Here is a 17,522-nt window from a genome sequence, read left to right on the forward strand (position 1 = left end):
ACCTGGAGCCATTCTGTGGCTTTGAACTGGGCCTTTGTGTGTCCCCGAGTGCTGACACAGTGGGCTGTCCAGTAGCAGCTCTGTGGCGCTGGTGTAGGAGAGCCTGACTCGGTGCCCGGCAGGTGATCCTCAGATCAGAAGGGCCTGACAAAGGGGTGGCTGCTGAGTGAGCCGCCCAGGAGCCCGTCACCTTCAGCGTCATCCTTGGACCTTAGTCTTGACAGAGTAACCAACACATAAATTTCACTCTGATCAGCTCATTTTGTGTGTGTTGCGGGGAGAGGGGGGAGTCTTAGTGGCAGCAGCCAGGAGCTTCTGTCCTCTGTTATTTAGTTCCCTAAGTTAAAAGTGTAGCTGGGGTTCTTGTGGTCCAGCTCCAGTGTCAGAGATGTCATGGGGCCACTGGGTAGAGACAGTTCAGCCAGTTGATCTGGTCTTTTAGATGTTTGTGAGAGCTACCCACTGAAAGGTAAGCGGTCAGCAACATAGCAAGTACCATGTCAGGCCTCATTGGGGAGATGCTGGCTTTTGTCTTAATGACTCAAATGAGTTATTAGATCTTCTGCTGATGCCTAAGTGGGGGATCTTGTTGATGTCCTTTTCTTAAGTTTAAAAGGTATGTGTGCGGATAGTCTCAGGCCAACTTGTGTCTTTGGCCTCATTGGAGAAATGTAGGTTCTGTGCTAGTGTTTCATGAACTCTAAAAGTCACTTTTGACCCCTCCAAAGAAGCTATACAGCTGGCTAATAGGTCATGAAAAGATGTTTAATATCACTAATCATTAGGGAAATGCAAATCAAAACTGCAGTAAGATACCATCTCATACCTGTAGGATGGCCACTATAAAAAAAAAGCAACAGAAAATTACAAGTGTTTGTTGAGGATACAGAAAAATTGGAGCCCTGTGCACTGCTCATGGGGATGTAAAATGGTGCATGGAAATAGTGTACTGCTATGGAAAACGGTACGGTGGTGCCTCAGAATATTAAAAACAGAGCTACCGTGTGATCCAGCATTCCCCTTGTGGATATATGCTCAAGAGGATTGAAAGCAGGGTCTCCAGGAGGTCTGCGTATGCCCATGTTTATAGCTGCGTCACTCACAATAGCCGAGAGGGAGAAAGCGATCTCAGTGTCCTGGACAGATGAATGTGTGGCAGACCCGCACAACGGCACATCATTCGGCCTTAAGAAGCCAGGACATTCTGACACATGCTCTAACAGGGAGGAACCTTGAAGACATTACGCTAAGTGAAATAGGCCAGTCACAGAAGGACAAGTGATGTATTATTCTACTTACATGACACACTTAAAGTAGTCACATTCATAGAGACAGGCATTAGAATGGTGGTTGCTAGGGGCTGGGCGATGGGAGACAGAGGGGTGGGGAGATGTTGTTTTATGGAGATGCAAGATGAAAAAGCTTTCAAGATTGATTGCGTAGTGATGTGAACGTACGTAACACTACTAACTGCACGTTAAAACAATTAGGGTGGTAAATTGTATGTGTTTTACCACAATTACTTTTTGTTTCAGTGTTATTGTGAAATAATGGATGTGCGTCCCTGTGTGAGTTTAACGCATACAGCGTGATGGTTGGATTACATGTACTGTGAAATGATCACCACGGTAGGCTCAGCTAACATCTGTCTTCTGGAAGAGATACAGTAAAAAGGAAAATACTGTCTCCTTGTGATTTGAACTTACAGGCTTTACTCCCTTCACAACTTTTCTGTATATGACATAGCAGTTAGTTATAGTCATCACATTGTACATTATGTCCGTAGTACTTTATAACTGGAAGTTTGTATCTTTTGACCATCTCTTTCCAGTTTCCCCTCTCCCACCCTCTGTCTCTGGTAATAAGGCTGACCTCATTTTCTGGGAGTTTGTTTTTTCCAGATTCCGCATATAAGTGAGATCATACAGTATTTGTCTTTCCCTGTCTGACTTATTTCACTTAGTGTAATGCCTCGGGGGTTCATCCACGTTGTTGCAAATGGTAGGATTTCCTTGTTTTAATTTTTTTATGGCTGAGTAATGTTCCCGTGTGTGTGTGCGCACGTGTATCACTAGAACTTCCAGTACTATGTTGAATAGTAGTGGTAAGAGTAGAAAAGTTTTCTTGTTCCTAATTTTAGAGGAAATGCTTTCAGCCATTCACCATTGAGGATGTTAGCTGTGGGCTTGTCATATATGGCTTTTGTTATGTGGAGGTATATTCCTTCTAAGCCTAACTTCTCAAGAGTTTTTTCTTTCTTTTTTAAAAAATCATGAATGGATGTTGAATTTTGTCAAATGCTTTTTCTGTGTCTGCTGAGATGATCATATGACTCTTTTCCTTCATTCTTACAATGTGATATAGCACATTGAATTGTGTATGTTGAACCATCCTTGCATCTCAGGGATAAATTCCACTTGGTTATCGTGTGTGATCCTTTTAATGTGCTGCTGACTTTGGTTTGCTAGTATTTTATTGAGAATTTTTACATCTATCTTCATCAGGGATATTGGCCCGTAGTTTTCTTTTCTAATAGTATCCTTTCTGGTTTTGGTATCAGGGTAATGCTGGCCTTGTAAAATGAGTTTGGCAATATTCCCTTCTCTTTGATTTTTTTGGAAGAGTTTGGAAAGGGTTGGTGTTCATTCTCTTTAAGTGTTTGGTAAAATTCACTAGCAAAGCCATCTGGTCCTGGGCTTTTATTTATTGGAAGATTTTTTATTACTGATTCAATCTCCTTGTAAGTAATTGGCCTATTCAGATTTTCTATTTCTTCCAGATTCAGTCTTGGTGAGTTGTATGTTTCTAAGAATTTTTCCATTTCTTCCAGGTTGTCCAGTTTGTTGGTGTATAGTTGTTCGTAATTTATTTTTAACCTTAAAGAAAAATAGTTCACTGTTGAACCCTCACAGCAATGCTTTCTATGCCTGCAGAGAAAATAAAGGCTGTGTGTCCCAGCAGTGATCACTGCCAGATGGCAGCACCCCAGCCTGTCCTCTCTCCCTCAAAGGTGGGCCTCCTGCCTCTACTCCTTGTTCAGTGAGGCCCAAACATGTGCTTGAGGAAAACTGTTAGTCTCATTCATATAGCATAAGCTACTCTAGCCAACCAAGGGCTATTTTGCTGTGTTTCAGCGTTTGGGTTTTGTTTTTACTGCTTAGTCCAAAAGGGAACGCTGAACTTTCTTTCGCGTCAGGGTGATGCTCCTGCAGTGTTGTCAGTGTGGCGAGTCTGGGAGTTGTTTTCCTAGCGGTGGTGACAGATGAGCCATGACTCACCCCAGCGCTTTCACCTGCTCACCCCGAAACAAAGGCGTGCATTCGACTGCAGACCCCGTGTTGAGTTAACGGCCTTTCCAAAGTTGGACAGGCAGCTCCGGCTTCCTTTACACCTTCCAAACAACGCGATGAGGCAGGCGGGCCACAGATGTTTCAGTGAATATTTTCACAGTGATCTGGACACAGCAGTTGTTTCTTCAGATAATTTACATTAAACCTTTGTTTTTACTTTTGGGGGAACTCGATGTAAAAAGCTCAGTGGAGTTTCTCTTTCTGATTTCAGGGTCACTTCATGGCCTCACTGCCCGCACTTGTTGACCACGTGGCCTTGCTCCCGGGCCCACGCCGAGCCGACCGACCATTGAGCTCCCTCGGCACAGACTAGGCCGCAGGCGGCGGAAGCGCACGTGACCCGGGGTTCACTGCCAAGTTGCATGACTGTGATTAAGGTAATAAGCAAAGGTTTCATTATTTGGTCTAGTTATTTTTGTTTTAAAATGTGTTTCAGAACCGCCCCCAAAGAAAAGTCAGTCCACGTGACTTTGGTTTTGGGGCTGTACGTTTTAGATATAGAAGAATTAAACTCCTACTGAATATATTTGGAAAGGTAACGGGAAGCCTCACCTCCAACTTGACAGAATCCGAGTGGGGAAGGTTTGGATCCGAGCTCACTTGGAGGTTGGCCGCACTAATAGACTCACTGAGCAGTTGGGGGGGTTTAAAGGGAATGAAAATCTAACAATTTCTTCAGATACAAGTCAGATTCAAACTTTTCTCTCTCATGTTTAAAGGGAGGACTCTTAAAGTCTTTATGAAAGCTCTAGAGATTCGTTTTATTAAAAACGTTTTTCTGCCCCAAATAAGAACTCTTATCCCCCCCCCCCTTTTTCATCTCAGCCTAGATTTTGAGGAATTCTAGTACTTTTCTCTCGTCATATTTCTACTCTGTGTGACATATGAAAGCTGGAGTTATGTTATCAGTGTGGTAGTTTTTGAGCAGTCATCTCTTATATTGGTATGCGGTGTTATGTATGATGAAAATATATCTCTCTGTCATTGAAAAACCACTGTATTTGGACCCACAGAGGAAAGATACTTTCCCCTCAATTTTTTTTGCCCCCTGCAAGAATCATTGATTCAAAACCTCCCAACACCAAGCCTAAAGGAGGTCTCCGCCTTAAGCTAATTTTTATGCCAGTTCAATCTCTGGATTCACCGCATGCTCCAGGTTGTGTGCCTAATGTAGCTGGCACCTGGGCGGGCACAGGACCTCCCACCTGGCTGATGAGTTCCCTGCACAGCGCAGGGAACCTGGTCCGCAGGTCAGTCAGTCTCATCCCTGCTCCTCCTGAGTTGTGTTGGGCGCAGAAATTGGTCGATTGGCTCCTTTGTAAGGTGAAGACCTTTTTTGGGGGTTTTTTTTGGTTGTTTTTTTTTTTTAAGGAAGTATTGTAGGGAATGTAATTTCGGTCACGGCTCCTACTGATGTTCCTGTTCTCCATTCAGGTGAAAATGGGGAACTCCGAGAGTCAGTACACATTTCAAGGATCTAAAAATCACAGCAGTACCATGATGACTGGCGCCAAGCAAAAGCCTTGCTCCCTGAAAATCCGCAGCATTCACGCCAAAGACGACAAGTCGCTGCAGGGGTGGGGCCCCGGCGGCGGGGCCGGGTTCAAGTCCAGGTCCCTGGCCCGCAGCTGCCTCTCGCACTTCAAGAGCCACCAGCCTTACGCCTCCAGACTCGGGGGGCCCGCGGGGAAGGCCCCCAAGGGCAGCGCCTGCTCCAGGCACAGGACCAGCATCCCGGGGGGGGCCGGCCCGGGGGGCCCCGCGTCGCTCGCCCCCGGGAACGGGCTCCACTGCGCGCCGCCCCGGGACTGCAACGGGCACCTTCTCAACTGCTACGGCAGGAACGAGAGCCTGGCGTCCACCCCGCCCAGCGAGGACCAGAAGAGCCCCCGGGTGCTCATCAAGACGCTGGGGAAGCTGGACGGCTGTCTGCGCGTGGAGTTCCACAGCGGGGGCGGCCACGGCCACGGCCACGGCCACGGCGAGGGGCCCGCGGCGGAGGCGGCGGCGGGCGGGCCGGTGCGGCTGCTGCGCTACGCGCCCGCCCCCGCGCCCCGCGCGCGCGCGCCCAGCCCGCGCCCCTCTCCCGCGGACTCGCGCCCGCGCTCCAGCAAGGGCAGCTCGCTCAGCTCCGAGTCCTCCTGGTACGACTCGCCCTGGGGCCACGCGGAGGGCAGCGAGCCCGACGGCCCCTTCCCCGCGCCCGGCTCGCCCGACCCCAGCCTCCACGCCGCCTTCCCGCCCGGGGACACCCCCAAGCCTTTCCACCAAAGCTCTTCGCTGTCCTCGCTGCGGGACCTCTCCCCCGACGCCCCCCTGCGGGGCCTGGCCGCCTCGGGGACCCGCCTCTGCGATGAGTACTTCGGCGCGCCCGCCAGCCTCAGCCACCGCGTGTCCTTCGCCTCGGACCTGGACGTGCCGTCCCGAGTGGGGCACGGGGACCCTGGCCAGTACGCGTCCTTCACCCTGCCCTGCAGGAAGTCCAGGGCCCTGGCGGAGGAGGCGGCCAAGAAGGACACCCTGAAGGCCCGCATGCGGCGCATCAGCGACTGGACGGGGAGCCTCTCCAGGAAGAAGCGGAGGCTCCAGGTGAGAGCGCCGCGCGCCCCCGGGCACCGCGCGCCCCCGGGCACTGCGCCCCCGCGCGCTTTTCTCTCTGTGCAATGCGACTGTTAGCTGGAGGTGCCCTGCAGCGTGGTCCCAGGGCTTCCATGAGCCCAAGGCCTGGTGTCACTTTCACTTCCCTTCAAAGGCAGCCCTGTGGCCAGCGTGCGTTGGCCCCTCTGGGTCGCCGCAGCCCCTCCGCGCCCCGCCCGCGCACCGGGAAGTGAAACTCCTTCAGTTCTGTATCATTCCCGAGACCTCACTCGGAATGATCTGTAGGCCTGTGTAGTAGAGCACAGACTGGTTAGCATCCAAGAATCTAAAAGCCAGAAAGGACTTCCCTGCATTGTAAAGATGAAGGCGCTGAGGTTGATGGCTACTGAGCCCACAGCCGTCCCTGCTCAACCACAGGCGTGTGCTTTCCCCCTTAGCCACATGACCAGGGTGGTTGATGGCCACTAGTTATCGTACTGGGGTTATTAAATACTAAGGCAATAAACTATTTTGGATTTTTTAACTAGTGACCCACAAAGGCAGCTTTTTAGTGTTGCGTGTGTTGCCACAATTGATAATCTATAAAGGTGAACAAGATGAACTTTGGGGGCAAGTATATACCACTACTGCGGGCTGTGCCTCCCGCAATTTAACGTGAGGGTCAGGATTAGATCCTTCAAAAGGCAGGCAGCACACTGGAGCCAAGTTGGTGACAATATGCCGCATAAGGCGCCAGACCAATGCGTGTTCTCTTACGAGCAAACTCACCCTATGCCGGCAGGGCTGGGGTTCAGAATGTCTTCCCATGGTGGAGAGACAGACTTGTTTTGATTTTCTGAAAAGTGATGGGAATAGAGCAGCCCTTTCTTTATAGGGCTTCTCACCACTCGGGTTGTTGGATCCTGAGAGCAGATTAGTCAGTGAAAAAATGCACACAACTGGAAAAGGAAAGAAAAGACAGAGAGAGAGAACAGACAGGTGTGCTAGAGAGGAGTGTGGGCGAGACCTGGGAGCCCTGGCCCCTGCCCTGGGAGCCCTGGCCCCTGTCCTGGGGAAGCTTCCAGGTCTGTCCATCAGGGCAGGCTCGGTTATGCTGAGGACACAAAAAGCCCTCATGCCTCTGAGGTTTAGCACGAGCCAGGTTTATTTCTCACTCCTCTGTGGCACTGTCCGTCTCTGGGACCCCGGGAGCGGTTATCATCTGGAACACGGCCAGCCACTGTGGCCGAGGGAGAGAGAAACTCATGTGTTGGCTCCTAAAGTTCTGCTCTTATGTGAGAGGATCACTTCTCTTCACACTTAATTAGCTAAAGCAAGTGACATGGCCTTGCCCGACTTCGAGGGAGGGAGGCAGGGAGTAGGAAGCGATCCTGCCATGTGCCCGAGGGGAGGACCAGAGATATGTGGTGGGCAGCACCCCTGCAGAGTCACCAGGAAATTCTGCAGAGGACTGGCGGTCGTTACTCTGCAATGAAGGAAAAGGCCTGTGAACAGCGGCAAGGTGACATTGGCACTCGTTCCTAGGAAGTGAGGGGTGGTGGTCAGAGTTTTCCTTTAGCTCCTAAGGAGTTGAGTGACCTTTTGAGACCCCCTCTATTCTTTGCTGTAGTGCTCTGGTCATCGAGTTACATTTTCCATCGTTTATGATGATCTGATTGAGGGGAATGGAAATCAGTCTGCTTAGTGTACATGTGTCACATGGCATGTTAGTTTCACACCCAAAACACAACGATCAGGGAATCAAGCTGAGAGCCTATGTAGGGATGTTCGTTCGTTCGTTCATTCATTCATTCATTCATTCATTCATTCCTGTTTGCTGAAAACTAGTCATTGTCTATTAGGATTCTAGATGGAAAAATTTAGAAATTTATTAGAGACTGGAAAAGTTCATGTCTGTGTATAAGAATCAGTTATAAATGCTAAGATGTAATCTTTTCCCATTTCTCAGGGAGAAAATTTTGTCTTTGCTACCGTCGAGCATTTCAAAGCTAGCACTACGGCTTGAAGTCTCTCTATTGTTAGAAACAGTGTCAAGAGTGTTTGCAGGTCGTTTTTAAGTTTGGCATTTAGGTGCCTTCCCGACAGGGTTTTGCTTGTTTTGAATATGCCGTTACAGTTCTGCTGAGTATCAGAGGCAGCCCTGTGTTTGGGCTCTGAGTCAGAGTCATACTCATTGCTGAAATCCCCTTAATGCCAGCTCAATGTGAAGTATTGCTTCATTTCCTAAGAGTTTTTGAAGAATAACAAAGTGATAATTAAAAAAAAAAAATCTTAAACTATTTTGAAAGTTTCCTAAATGACTCACCCCAGCAGGCTTATTGGCTCTGTTTTTGCATCAGCCTCAGTGTATAAATAAATGTGACGATGGGACACAGTGTAAACACACTCGGAAAATAATGTTTCCATTAGTAATAGCTGTGTTTGGGCTCAGTTGTTTATCGCCCCTGGGTATTTGGAAGTACTCTTTAGAGTTGATGATTTTCCTACAAAAAATAGCAAGTAATCCCTACTCTGCTACTTGCTTTCTGGGTGGAATTTCGGAAAAAAAACACCCGTCCACACATTGCAGTATTCAAAATAAGGCCATTAGGGCATGGTCCTCAACTCAGTTTTCTTTCATTTTTATTTAATGGCTAAGGAACCATCACAGGAAGCCCACTAGCAGCCAAGTAGGTGAGCGTGCTGAGCATCTCTCTGCAGTTAGCATAATCTGAGCTCTGTGAGTTTGGAGCGTGAGTATATATGGAAGGTATTTTTCTTGAATGACTGGACTTCTAATCTAGACATAAGAGGAATCCTTCATGTTTTCAGCTGTGTGTGCAGCCAGTTCAGGATCCAGTGCACGTAGTCCTGCTAGGGGTTAACAGTTATGACAGAAGTATCCATTTTAATCAGAGCTGCCTGTCTCTGGTTTCGTGTTGAAATCAGTATGAATGCTAAGAATCACGTCCTTGGTATGCCCAGTGCCTGGAATAAAACAGATGTTTGAGTAAAAGGGTGAGAATGCATGAATAGTATATTCTTTTCATGGAAGAAAATCCCAAGTTAAGTAAAAAATATTAATTATGAAAAAAAGTGTCAGTTACTAGCCACTACCCTCTGTGGATAAGGAATTTCATGTGCATGGTTTTCACTTTCTGAAGTGGGAAAATAAGGTGCTGGAGATCCCCACATCTATACCCGGGCAGGTGGCAGTGTTTACCACGGGGACAGGAAGAGAAGTTCCTGTCTCCCAACACTGAGTCCCCATGTCCCTGTCCCCTTGGCCCTGGAACTATGATTTTCCAATTTAGCTTTAAAAGGATCCAGGGGTGGGGGGCGGAAACTGCAAGGACATGAATTTTTGCCCCAAAGGTTCCAATTCACAGTTAGTAAAGAAACATCAGTCTAGAAATCTTCACTCATGTACTTTAAATGCACTAGTTAATTCCTTGATGTTGAGTCTAGGTTAGATTTGGGAGAGTCGGGGGTATTTTTGTTTCCATCTTGAAGCATTGACTCCACTGGCTATACGCTGGGTTGGGCAATACTGTTTCTACAGGTCTTTCAGGTTTAGAGACTTTTGTTAAAAGAGTCTTGCTCTGTCAGTAGTACTAGTGACCAACAGTATCACACACACGCCGTGCTGGGGGAGGGATGCTCTGATACATGTAACCTCTGATGGATGGTCATCTGTGTTGCTTCCAGGAGCCGAGGTCCAAGGAGGGCAGCGACTACTTTGACAGCCGCTCAGATGGACTGAATGCAGATGTCCCGGGACCTTTCCAGACGTCTGCCTCGCTGTGGTCAGGGGGCTCGGCCCAGCTCCTGTCGCAGAGAAGCGAGTCTGCTCTTGCAATTGGCAGCGACCCCCTCCGACAGAACATTTATGAGAATTTCATGCGAGAGCTGGAAATAAGCAGGACCAACACGGAGAACATAGACACGTCTACGGAAACGGCCGAGTCCAGCAGCGAGTCCCTCAGCTCTTTGGAGCAGCTGGACCTGCTCTTCGAGAAGGAGCAGGGGGTGGTCCGGAAAGCCGGCTGGCTCTTCTTCAAGCCCCTTGTCACTCTGCAGAAGGAAAAGAAGCTGGAGCTGGTGGCCCGGAGGAAGTGGAAACAATACTGGGTGACACTGAAGGGTAAGTGCACTGTCGACCACTGAGGGCTTCTGGGACCCTCCACTGTCGTGCTCCTCCTGGGAGTGCCCACGGGCCCAGCACCAATTTGAGTTCATGTGAAGGGAATTGACATAGAATCTCCCAGCATGCTTTACTACAGACACTTTCTCTCTTTTAAAGTTTTTTTAAATTGATTTTTAGAGAGAGAGGAGGGGAGCAGGGGAGAGAGAGAAACATCGACGTGAAGGGGAACATCTGTCAGCTGCCTCCTGCAAGGCCCCCTACCAGGGGCTGAGCCTGCAACTCAGGCATGAGCCCTGACCGGGAATCGAACTGGCAACCTTTTGGTGCATAGGACAACGCCCAACCCACTGAGCCACACCTGCCAGGGCTACAAACACATTCTCAAACCTGTGTAATACGGTTTACTTAATACATTCACACTTGTGATTCCATCTAACGAATGATTGGATGTAATAGATATTATTTTATAGGTATTTCTGTGCCATCCTTTAATACTTTTCTTGCATCTGGAGGAAAGAAGAAAAACCACAAATAAGTAAGCAAACGTAGTTTAGTTGTTGGGAATGTAGGCCCTGGGTTTCCTGTTCGGCACACGGTCCAAACCCCAAAGAGGTGTCCGTCCGGGCCTATAGAACTAAGATTTCTCCTGGGTTATTTGCTTGGTTTCCTTCCACCTTTATGGATGAAGAGAGTCTCATTGTCATCACGGACAAATGCTTTGTTTTCAACGGAAAGGCAATAGGAGTAAGAACTTGTTAAGATGGTAGACGTTCCTCCCAAGCATTGCTCTTTGAAACGCCGAGTGGCCTTGCTGGACGTAAATGCCCTGGGGAGGGCGAGGCTCTAGGTCCAGGCGGTGCTGATTTATGCTGATGGAAACAGGGGGGGCAGCTGCACAGCTCCTGGCATTTCTGCTCCAACGTCCTGTGACTTTGTCAGAGGAACTGAGTGTGGTGTTCAAAGTCAGACCTCAGTGTTGGGCGACGCCCTTCCTCATCACTGGAAAAGCAGAACTGGGGGTCACATCTGCAGACGGTGTGTGCAAAAGGCCTGGGCCCTCCACAGTGCCCCTTGCTAGCTTTTTGTGTGCCCCTATTGAGCATTGGTGAGCCCTCTGCCCCCTGCCTTGGGGTGCTGATGTCATTTCATTATGACCCATAAGCCCCTGTGGAAAGGTGCACCCGGGAAAGCATTTCCTTCTTAAGTAACACGTTTCCCTAGCAAACTGGAGAGTTGATAAAACCTAAGACCCAGCATCCCACAGATTGCTGTCCTGTCTGCTGGGGATCGGATCCCGTGACAGCGTGGCTCAGGAAGGCACCGGGCTCTCCTGGGTTTGGCATCCTAGGGAGGGGGTTCTCATACTGAATGACGGAAGGGATTTGGAAACTTGGAATAATGGGTTGAATCAAGCAAGATAATATATTGAAGGGATAAGTAATACTTTCAGGTTTAATAACCAAGTAACTACCCAAGTACACAATAGGGAGACATGGCCATAAAGTCTGACAGGTAAAGACAGTTTGGGGTTTGATTTGCAGGCCGCTATTGAATGCGTGTCCATTGCAATGAGGCCAAAGTAAAAGTAAATGTGGTTTAAAAGAGCGAATGTGATGTTTGGCTCTATCATTAGAGATGTCACGTGGTCCTTCTCTGTCCCTCTCTGCGCCCTCTGCCCTGCTCTCTCCTTGGGGCGGGTACTGCAGGGGACTTGTTAGTACATAAAACGATTCTCGAAAAGGTTCTACCTGAAGTGTAACTGATTTGGAGAGTGCCTGTGTCCCCTCGGGGGAGCTGGCCTGTGGAATTGTTTGTGAATCACCGTCTGAAGCTGCCTCTTACTTGCCTGATATTTAGAACAGATGCACTCTCTTCCATATGTGTCATGGACCCTTTTTTTTAAAGGTGAAATTTGTTTGTTAATATCAATGCTTTGGGAAGTTGTTTCCTGCCTGTCTTAAGGCTTTGAACCCCCGCTGTGTATGTCCCAGGGTGGTGGTGGCGTGTGATGGTGTGTGTGATGGGGGGTGTGTGTGTGTGTGTGCGCACGCGTGTACATATCCTGCTGTGAGAAGCAGGGCCATAGGTGACACCAAGGGGTTGAGAGCCATGGTTTATGGAGGATGATGACATAAGGATCTAGGAATATTTGGTCAGGGGAAGTAAGAGCTGGGCTGAGAGTAAGCAAAGGATTGTAGAAGAGACACAGAATTTAATCTGATTCACAGAGGTCAGGGTGGGACTGATAGATGGAGGACAAGCTGATTCTGAATTTCATGTTAAAAAACAACAACAACAAAAACAGTGACTAGGGCCGCGGCAAGTGGAAAGATACTGCCTTCCCAAGTCCCTGCGATTGGAGACAGTCACACAGAGCCGGATTGTTGGAGGCTCCCCGGGGGAGATCCAGGCCAGTATCACCTAAGGTTGGAAGCGTTCTTGGATCCACCCTGGAAGCTACACCGGGACCTTCTGGCTGCTGACTTTGGGGAGGGGCAGGTATGGTCCTGAGTTGTCTCGGATGGTTGTGAGACCCGCGGTTGGGCCTGGGCCCTGTGTCTCGTGCTTGCTCGTGAAAAAAACACTTTGAGACTGTGGATGAAGGGCGCTTTGTCAGTGTGAATGTTATCAAGCGCACTGCCTCCCTTTCCTCCGCAGCCAAGGAAAGGCCCGCGATAAAGACGTTTCCCCAGCATAACCTTTCCATGCCGCTTTCCACACCTCTTTCCTCTGGGAATCCAGTGTGTTGAATTTCACTTTCTTGGCACAGAATCCAAGTTGTAATATTTGGACTTAACGATTTGGTTTAACCTTAGTTAAAAACATATATGAGTCTGTATGCATTATGTGTCCATTGAAGTGACATTTTAAAATTATCCTCCAAGTATCTGTGTGAAAAAATTGGAAAGACTATTCTGGAGAGAGACACTATTAGCAAACCGTCTGGTTACCTACGTACATTCAATGTATAGGTGTGCTGAGGGCGCAAATGTTTTTTAGGGCTTGCAGGGTGTAGTAAATTTTTAACGAGGATAATTCTGCTTTCCCTCTGTCTTTTCCAATGTGTTGGTTTTCATGTGGTTCACGGGGGCCTTCCTGGGCAGAACAGGTGGCAAGGTCACTGAAGATACCCTCTGAATGCACAACAGCTGACTAGTGTCAGCAGAGGGGTTCATAAAGGAATTTTAGGGTGCTGGTGGGTCTGTCTCTTGATAGATCTAGAAAAGGGAATCGAGGGATGAGTGTGGTTGAGAGGATGTTGACAGAAGGTGGGTTTGGAGAACTGAGACTAACTGCGCTCCTTCTACTAACAGTACATCTTCCGTTCTTGCACATCCACTCCTGGTCCATCTGTTCTCTCTGTGCTGCTGTGACTGGAGCTTCCACTGTCCACTCTCTCGGTCACCACCAGCTCCTGGTGGGCACTGGGCCGGGGGGGGGGGGGGGGGCTGACGGGCACCACCCTGGGGGTGCCGGGAACTTCCCTGACTGCTGCAGCCCCTTTCCATCAGCCTCCGCACCCAGTTTAGGGACCCAGATTAGGTTACACTCAACGTAATAGATTTACGACTGATTTCCTGTCCTTTAAATTCGAGAGCCACGACACTCCGTGTATTGTTTTACCTCCCGGCCTGGCTCTGAGACCAAACGTCCTGTTTTGGTTTCATGCTGCCACAGGAGAGCTGCATTCTGTTGGCCACGGGGTGTGAGGTTTGGCACCGCGTTGGCATCTGCCCAAGGCTGTGTCCATTTCCTCTGGATATACTGATTCAATCCACAATGCGAGGGAAACGGGGAAGTAAATGGCAACCCGTTGGAAAGTATTTGGACTTGGGGACAGCTGGTGCTGTGGCCGCCTTTGCCCTGGTTCCTGGCTCCCAAGGTCACGGCATGTCGGTCCCCGTGGCGGTGTCAGACGCGGATGGAAAGACTACGGGTATTGTTTCTAGTGGTTCAGTGGCTGGAGGAAGAGACCGGCTCAGTCCTGCAGAAGCAGCTCTGGCTGTAAACCTTTGCTGCTTTCCCGTGGTCTAAGAGCCTCTGTCAGCTTGAGTTTGGACAAGTTTTGTTTGTGAGAAGAGTCTGCTCCATGCTTCTAGAAACCATAAAGCCCTGCGGAGGGAGACAGTAATGCTGTTTGTAGGGGCAGAGCGAGGGCCGGGCCTCTTTGTTTCCTGCCTCTGCTCTGCGTTATATAAGCATGTAAACACTTGTTTTCAAAGGAAGAGCTGAAACTGGCAAGAGTGAAATTGTTTTTATATTATAATTATAAGAATTATAGGACATTTCTACCTAATTATCAAAGCAGACCCTTAGTGACTTCCACCTCCTATACTTTATTAGGTTATTAGGGGAAAGCTATGTACTTGCAAGTATGTGCAGCAGCATTTGGGGGTAATATTCTAAAATTCAGGGATATTTAGCCCGGCCGGGCATGGCTCAGCGGTTGAGCGTCGACCTAGGTAGGATCCAGGCAATCAGGGTTCAATTCCCGGTCAGGGCACGTGCCCGATTGCGGGCTCGATCAGTGTCTCTCATCATTGATGTTTCTATCTCTCTCTCTCCCCCACTCCTTTCCTCTCTCTGTAATCAATAAAGATATATTTTTAAAATTTTTTTTTTTTAATTTGGGATAGTTTCATTTTCCTCTCTATCAAAATCGGTTAGATGACAGTAATATTTCCTATCACTGTGCTATAAAAGAATATACTAAAATGAAGCTATGTGGCTTCTGGAGAATGAGCTGGATGTGTTCTCATACGTGGCCGAGTTCTCAGGTCTGTTCGGGTTCACGTGACCTCATAGTGTAAGTGTGGAAGCTCTGTAGTTAATGAACATGGGATTTGCTTCTGCCTCCTGCACTGAGCTCTCTCCAATGCACTGTTGTGGGTAAGAAACAGGCCTCTGGGGCCAGAGGGTCTGGCTACAGCCGTGGAACATGCACAAGTGGTGTAGTCTCAGGTTTCCCATCTGCGAAATGGGCTAATGAGCACACCTGCCTTCCGGGGCTGCTGTGGGGACCCGGTAAGCCAGTGGGTGTGGAGTTCTGAGAGGCGTTCCTGGCAGGGAGCAAGCAGCAGTAAACAACGATAAATGCGTGGTATTGCTCTTACCAATACCAATTTAAAAAACCTTTCATTTTCACCCAAGTGAATGCTAATACAACGAGGCACACTTTGGAGACCGGAAGTTTCTTTTGTATGACCCATTTGTTGCATTCAATTTTTTTCCAATTTTTTAGAAATATGTTTTTATTAGTTTTAGAGAGAGAGGAAGGAGGAGGGAGAGATAGAAGCATCAGTGGTGAGTCACTGACCGGCTGCCTCCTGCACGCCCCCTACTGGGGGTTGAGTCTGCAACCAGGGCATGTGCCCTGACCGGGAATCGATCCCATGACGTCTTGGTTCATGGGCTCAACCACTGAGCCACGCTGGCCGGGCAAATTTTTGTTTTAGAAGCATGCCTTTGCTTCTCGTTCCTTTCCTAGATCCTCGGGACGTGTGACAGGCCCATGGTTTGCTTCTCTGCCCACAGGGTGCACGCTGCTGTTCTATGAGACCTACGGGAAGAACTCGCTGGACCAGAGCAGCGCGCCCCGCTGCGCCCTGTTCGCGGAGGACAGCATCGTGCAGTCCGTCCCAGAGCACCCCAAGAAGGAAAACGTGTTCTGCCTCAGCAACTCCTTCGGAGATGTCTACCTTTTCCAGGTACCCTGTGCTTGCTACACGTGGGCTTGAGGCGCCGCTCGTGTGCCGCGAGAATGAGGCACAGAACTGAAGGCACCGCTTAGTAATGAAGCGGAGGCGACGCCCAGCTAGGCTTTGGTCTAGGGCTCAGCCGGGAGCCCTGGCCTCAGTGCAGGTCGGTCATCCACACAGCGGGCATTGCTCGGGCCCGTGCGGTGCCTGGCTGTGGCCCCCCGGGGTCTCTTTATACAAAACAAAGTCGAGATCCCTGTCCAGGAGCAGCGGGTGGTCTAGTGGGTTCCAGGTCCAAAATTCCCGGAGTGGAGACTTTTTAGATGAAGTCGAAAGAATTCGGACAGGAGAGGTTCAGGTACTTGCTAAGGACCCCAGTGGAGGTGCGGAAAGCAGCTTTTCAGGGAACCCTCCCAGACACACGCTGTGAGGTCCCCTCTCCCGGTGGAAGTGGTCTTCGGGCATTAAGATTCAGGTTATCTGCTGCTAGGAGTTTTCTCAATTTTCTAGCAAGTGAGAAGTCACTGAGCAGGTGGCGCCAAGCCCCAGTCCTGGGGGCTCAGGTGTGAAACGTGGCGCGGTTGCTGAGCACCCTGCTCATCTCGGAGCACTTACTGAACTTCTCTGAGCTTTGGACCCTACAACCTGTAGAACTACCACAGCTTCTAGGATTGCTTCACGGGTACATGATATAATGTGCGTGTTAGTGCTAAAGACAGACTATCATCATTATCTCACTGTTGTTACTGTTATTAATGAACTTGCCAAGGGTGGGGGTGATAGCCAGAAAGTGAGGTTTGCTTCCCAGGTGCCTCCCAGCCACACCCAGTGATGCGTGTAGACACAGGGGGCTGCTGGTTGTATCTGGCTGAAGGTTCGTGGGAAACTCGTAGGTTCAGGTCTGTGATGAACCTGGTCCTGGACGCCCTCAGGAGCCCTGCAGAACAGCACAGTGCTCTCTCCCCGACTTTGCGAGTCTGGAATTTTTCGAAGAGTTCCCTGAAACAATTTCCCAGCACTGGTACCAGGTGGATGCATTGGTTCCCCAACTGACTTGTAGGAGTCAGGGCCTGAGATTTGATTTTCCTTCTTTAAATAGAAAAGTTGCTCAAACCTTCTGTGATCTTTAAAGCAAAGTCATGAATTAGTGTTAACCTAAATTGCAGGGAAGGTAAATACATCAGATGAAGTCTGCATCGACTATCTTAGGGGCAAGTGTGAAACAAACATTTTATTTTGTGATTCAGGCAAAATAATAAATTGTCCCAGGAGGTCCAAGTGTACGATGCTGGGGATCACTGGAGATTTCCCCGTACCTCGAGTGCCTGTGGTTGTTTCTGGGCACCGGGGGAACTGAAAGTGCCTTCAGCCTGCCTAGAACCATACAGCTCAGCCCATCCTGCTCCATCCAAACCTTCGTTATTGCTTTTAAAATGAACTGTATTCCTTATGTGACTGCATTGTGATCTGTGTGTCTGAAGGTCCTGAGAGTAGAGAAAGAAAAATATTCTTGACATTTTTCATAATTGAGTCCATACTGTAGATGAAATTTCATATGCAGATTTCAAATTTTAACAATTCAGTCCTGATATTTTTGCATTCTATTAGAATTACGGATATAAGCCTCCTTAAGAGAGTGGCACAAGGCGACGCCGAGCGCTGGTTATACCTGGCTTTCTCACTGCCCCCCGGCCGCTGGCTCGCAGCTCGAGTCTCGCGTGTCTGCGGCCACAGGGTCATTTCCGCCCT

The 17,522-nt window shown here is 49.0% G+C and overlaps 1 protein-coding gene across 3 annotated transcripts in view; it reads left to right on the top strand.

Moving 5' to 3' along the window:
- The window catches only part of TIAM2 (TIAM Rac1 associated GEF 2), a 160,031-nt gene that overhangs the window by 68,688 nt on the left and 73,821 nt on the right, over positions 1-17,522 (top strand). For all 3 annotated transcript variants that reach the window (XM_081139635.1, XM_081139637.1, XM_081139636.1), the window contains 4 exons: positions 3,562-3,727; positions 4,785-5,939; positions 9,636-10,071; positions 15,610-15,782. In XM_081139635.1, the coding sequence (XP_080995761.1) occupies positions 3,713-3,727; positions 4,785-5,939; positions 9,636-10,071; positions 15,610-15,782 (1,779 nt within the window). In that variant the 5' untranslated portion in view covers positions 3,562-3,712. The remainder of the gene's footprint in view (positions 1-3,561; positions 3,728-4,784; positions 5,940-9,635; positions 10,072-15,609; positions 15,783-17,522) is intronic.

This window comes from Miniopterus schreibersii (assembly GCF_964146895.1).
Source record: "Miniopterus schreibersii genome assembly, chromosome: 6".
In the NCBI taxonomy this organism is placed as follows: Eukaryota; Metazoa; Chordata; class Mammalia; order Chiroptera; family Miniopteridae; genus Miniopterus; species Miniopterus schreibersii.